Consider the following 5,493-nt stretch of genomic DNA (forward strand, 5'->3'; position numbering starts at 1 on the left):
ACCAACTAGCTCCTCTCCACCCAGACCATGCCAAGTACGTTCCACAAAATAAGCTCTCTTCGTTGTGAAATCACCCTTCGACTCTTTAGTCCAGATCATGGAATCCACCGGGCTAAACATACTCAACGGGATACTTAAAATCAGGCTCACTTCCTCCTCCATAAACTAACTTTGGATAAGACTTGAATTCCATCGTAAACCACCGTTATCCACCATCAAGGATCGCACGGTAAGGGATGGGTGTGTTGGAATGTAACCCTTCAGCTGGAAATTGATGGATATGATCATTTCACAAATGTTTTCCATTTCAGTTTGAATGTCAGCCATTGGATCATAGTCCACATGGTTACTCAATGTTGTATCTAGTTTTAAGTAATAGAATTAGACATGTGGCATTATCTCATAGGATGATACCAATGAATGGTTGAGATTATGTTGTGTATTGGAGTGTGAAGGATCTCCCTTCCTTCCGTGTGCAACGGTAACAAAATGTATGCGTGTTTAGTGTGTGAAATGAGAGAAGCATATTTCCTTTCATCTTCTTCTTGAGCTCTGTCTGTCTTTCTTTGCACAGAACCTCCATTGAAGCACATATCACCAATCACAAACACTAACATGGCCTCAGAGCCAGGTTTCATCGTCTAATCTGGGCGTGAAATCTGTGAGTTCATGAAGTTCGATTGAGCTACATACTTGAGCTCAAATCGAATCTGGAAATTTGCGATTGCTTAAATCCAAGTCTAATATGGCTGGATCCGGCAATGTTGAGCTTAGAGCTCCAGTTTTCAATGGAGAGAATTATGAGTTATGGAGTATTCGAATGAAAACCATTATGAAATCTCATGGTTTATGGGAGCTGGTTGCAAATGGGTTTGAATCTTCAGATCCGAAGTCTAAAGAAGATACGGTTGACGAGACGAAGAAGGAGACGTCAGGTGAAACGTCGTTCAGTGAGATTCTGATGAAGGATGCTCGTGCACTTGGGATGATTCAAGGCGCAGTCTCGGACCAGATTTTTCCCAGAATCGTGAATGAAGAGATATCCAAAAGAGCTTGGGATGCTCTAAAAGGTGAATTTCGAGGTGATAAACAAGTAAGAAATGTAAAATTACAAGGGTTACGTAGAGATTTTGAATATACTCGTATGAAGGATAGTGAATCATTATCTGTATATCTCTCTCGATTGTTTGATATCATTAATCAAATGAAAAGCTATGGAGAATAATTATCTAGGGAGAGAATAGTGTAGAAATTACTGATTAGTCTTCCTAAAACATATGATGCTATCTGTTCTGTAATTGAGCACTCTAGAGATCTTGAGACTATTGAGGTTCAAGAGGTTGTGGCTTCTCTAAAAGGATTTGAGCAGAGGCTTGATTTACATGCTGAGTCTTCTACTGAGAAAGCATTTGCAAGTTTAACTGTTGCGACTAAGGGTGCTAGAAGTGGTGGATTTTCTGGGAATCACATGTCTCAAGAGAATTGGAAATCAAGAGGAAAAGGTTGGGATCATAAGTCTAACTTTGTTCAGAGGCAAAGTAACATTCAAAGAGGTTGGGATCACAAACCCAATTATGTTCAGAGACAAAACAACACTCAAAGAAATTGGGATCATAGACCTAATTATACTCAGAAACAAAACAATTCTCAAGGTGATTGCAAATGGTGTGACAGGTTACATTATGGGAAGTGTTGGTATGAGGGTAAACCAAAATGCACAGGCTGTGGGAAACCAGGCTATTCTGTAAAAGGTTGTCATGAGAACAAGGGAATGTAGAAGGCTAATTATGCAAGGCAGATGGGAGAAATGGGATCATTGTTTTATGCTTGCAATGCAGTGACAGAAGTGAAGGTAAATAATTCATGGTATATAGACAGTGGCTGTAGCAACCACATGACAGGTGATGAGAGATTGTTGGTTGATGTTTAAAGAAATTTGACCTCTAAGGTAAAGATGGGCACTGGAGAAGTTGTGCAGGTGGCAGGAAAGGGAACTTTGGTGATTGAGACTAAACTGGGAAGAAAACATATACAAGAAGTGATGCTTGTTCCTGGACTTGAGAAAAATCTTCTCAGTGTAGGACAGATGATGGAACACGACTATTATCTGTTGTTTGGAGGTGATGTAGTGAATGTTTTTTATGGTTGGTCACTTGACAACTTGGTAGTAAGAGTACATATGACTGCAAATAGATGCTTTCCTTTGACAATGATGCCTGTAACTCAGTGTTCTCTAAAAGCAAGTGTCACACACTGCTCTCAAATATGGCATAAAAGGCTGGGTCACTTGCATGAAGGAGGTCTGAAATTACTTGAAGAACATAATCTGGTACATGGACTGCCTAAGTTAGAGATGTCCACAAATGTGTGTGAAGGGTGTATGCTAGGCAAACAACACAGAGACTCATTTCCTTCTAAATCGGCTTGGAGAGCTAAGGATCCACTGGAGGTAGTTCACACATATATTTGTGGTCCAATGCAAGTTGAATCTCATTCTGGAAACAAGTACTTCTTGCTATTCACAGATGACTGCACAAGGATGTTATGGGTGTATTTTCTGAGAAATAAGTCTGATGCATTTGGATGTTTTAAGAAGTTTAAGGCAATGACTGAGCTATAATGTGGATATAAGGTAAAATGCCTCAGAAGTGATAGAGGAGGAGAATTCCTTTCTGCAGACTTTACTGGATATTGCAGTGATCTGGGAATCCAGAGACAATTAACTATGGCTTACACTCCTCAACAAAATGGAGTGTCAGAGAGGAAGAATAGGACTGTAGTGGAAATGGCAAAGTCAATGTTGCATGAGAAGGGTCTTCCATACATGTTCTGGGCAGAGGCAGTCAATACTGCAGTGTATTTGCTTAACAAGTGTCAATCCAAAGCTTTGAGAAAGACAACACCATTTGAGGCATATAGTGGAAGAAAACCTGGAATAGCTCACTTAAAGATATTATGATCCCTTTGCTATGTTCACATACCTTCTAATCTTAGACACAAGTTAGAAGAGAATAGTCACAAATGTATCTTTGTTGGTTATGGTGCAAGTGAGAAAGGCTACAGATTGTTTGATCCAATTTCAAGGAAAATTGTCCTCTCAAGAGATGTCATATTTGATGAGGGTGCTTCTTGGAACTGGAACTGCAATGAAGATACTGGAATAACATTTCCAGTCAGTAATGACCATCAGGATGCTAATGAAAACTGTGAGATTGGTGAGAATTCTCACTCTGAGGAATATACTGTTTCTCAAAGTGAGAATATGTTTGATAGATCTCAAGCACATGATGATACACCTAAGAAATGGAGAAGTATAAATGAGATCATGGCTCAATGCAACATGTGTGTTATTGAACCTGAAAATTATGATGATGCAGCTAAGGATGAGTCATGGAGGAGTGCAATGAAAGCTGAACTGGATATGATAGAAAAGAACAACACATGGCAGCTTGTTGAGAGACCATATAACAAGCCTGTTATTGGTGTTAAGTGGGTCTACAAGACCAAACTTAATCTGGATGGTACTGTGCAGAAGAACAAAACACTGTGGCATTGTCTACTGCAGAAGTAGAATATGCCAGTGCTGCAGAAGCTACATCACAAGCAAAGTGGTTGAGGTTTGTCCTAGAAGACTTTGGAGAAGAACAAGTGGAGGGAACTCAGATCATGTGTGATAACACATCAGCCATTGCTATGGCAAAGAATCCAGTTTTTCATCAGAAGACAAAACACATCAACAGGAAGTTTCATTTCATCCGAGAAGCAATTCAAGCCAAAGAAATTAAGCTAGTGCAGGACAGAGGAGCAGATTGCAGATATCCTTACTAAGGCTTTTCCTAAAGACCGGTTTGTGTATCTAAGGGAGCTACTTGGAGTTAAATCAGCTAAAGGGTTAGAAAGGAGTGTTGGAATGTAACCCTTCAACTGGAAATTGATGGCTGAGATCATTTCACAAATGTTTTCCATTTCAGTTTGAATGTCAGCCATTGGATCATAGTCCACATGGTTACTCAATGTTGTATCTAGTTTTAAGTAATAGAATTAGACATGTGGCATTATCTCATAGGATGATACCAATGAATGGTTGAGATTATGTTGTGTATTGGAGTGTGAAGGATCTCCCTTCCTTCCGTGTGCAACGGTAACAAAATGTATGCGTGTTTAGTGTGTGAAATGAGAGAAGCATATGTCATTTCATCTTCTTCTTGAGCTCTGTCTGTCTTTCTTTGCACAGAACCTCCATTGAAGCACATATCACCAATCACAAACACTAACAGGGTGGACTCCAGCCGGTCTTGGACTTGAAACCTTAAAGAAATTCTCCATTGGTAACTAGCTATCCCCCCCATATTTATGTACTTAACCCGTCACCAACCCTCCACCAAGCACCCCTCTGAATAATCATCTTTGAAGCCGCCGCACTTCTCTGACAATGAGAAGAGTTTGAAGAAAGAGCCTACAGAAATTCGGTGGAGGGGTAATATTTAGCTTTAAAAATGTGAGCAACTAAAGAGTTAGGAAATTGAATTAATCTCCACCCTTGCTTAGCCAGTAACGCCAAATTAAAAGCATGTAAATCCTTGAACCCAAAACCACCCCCACTATTTGGTTTACACAATTTTTGCCACTTCATCCAATGATTATGACACTTTCCCGCTTCTCTACCCCACCAAAACTGAGCTACCATTTGATTAAGCTCATCACAAAAAGTTTTGGGTAACAAGAACGTCTGCATCGTATACAAAGGGATTGCTTGAGCTACTGATTTTATCAAAATTTCTTTACCCGCACTACTCAACAATAAGCCCCGCCATCCATTCAACTTCTTCCAAAGCCGGTCGTTAATATAGGTAAAGGTCGCTTTCTTAGACCGACCTACCAATACTGGGAGACCATGGTACCTTTCATGATAATCCACCCTTTCCATTCCAAGGCAATCAGTAAGCAACTACGCATCAAACACTGTAAGGTTGTTACTAAAAGCCACACTGCTTTTTGTAAGATTCACAGCCTGTCCAGACGCCTGTTCATAAGAGCATAACAACTCCTTTACCTGTATGCATTCCTGGAGAGAACTCTTAACAAATATAAAACTGTCATCCGCAAAAAGAAGATGATGAACACTAGGGGCCTCCTTATAAACCTCAATACCTTGAATACGACCTTTAGCTTCCTATGAATCAGACAATGCCGACAATCCCTCTGCACATAAAACGAACAAAAATGAAGACAACGGATCACCCTGACGTATGCCACGTTTTGGTTGAACAAAACCCACCGTCTCCCCATTAAGCTTAAAAGAGTATGAAACTGTAGTAATACACATCATGATCCAATGAATCCATTCCTCTGCAAATCCTAGCCTCTGTAACATTTGCTCCAAAAAACTCCACTCAATACGATTATAGGCTTTGTTGATATCCAATTTCAAAGCCATCACCCCGTTCCACCCATTATTCTTCCTATGCAAATAATGAGCAATCTCTGAAGCTA

The 5,493-nt window shown here is 40.0% G+C and overlaps 1 protein-coding gene across 1 annotated transcript; it reads left to right on the forward strand.

Moving 5' to 3' along the window:
• The first annotated feature begins 745 nt into the window (after positions 1 to 745).
• On the forward strand, positions 746 to 1,777 carry LOC137732723 (uncharacterized). The gene is made up of 2 exons (XM_068472008.1): positions 746 to 1,093; positions 1,304 to 1,777. Exons 1-2 carry the CDS (start codon positions 746 to 748, stop codon positions 1,775 to 1,777), a joined length of 822 nt encoding a protein of 273 aa, XP_068328109.1.
• Positions 1,778 to 5,493: the final 3,716 nt, after the last annotated feature.

The sequence above is a fragment of the Pyrus communis genome, chromosome 4 (genome assembly GCF_963583255.1).
Source record: "Pyrus communis chromosome 4, drPyrComm1.1, whole genome shotgun sequence".
Taxonomy (NCBI): Eukaryota; Viridiplantae; Streptophyta; class Magnoliopsida; order Rosales; family Rosaceae; genus Pyrus; species Pyrus communis.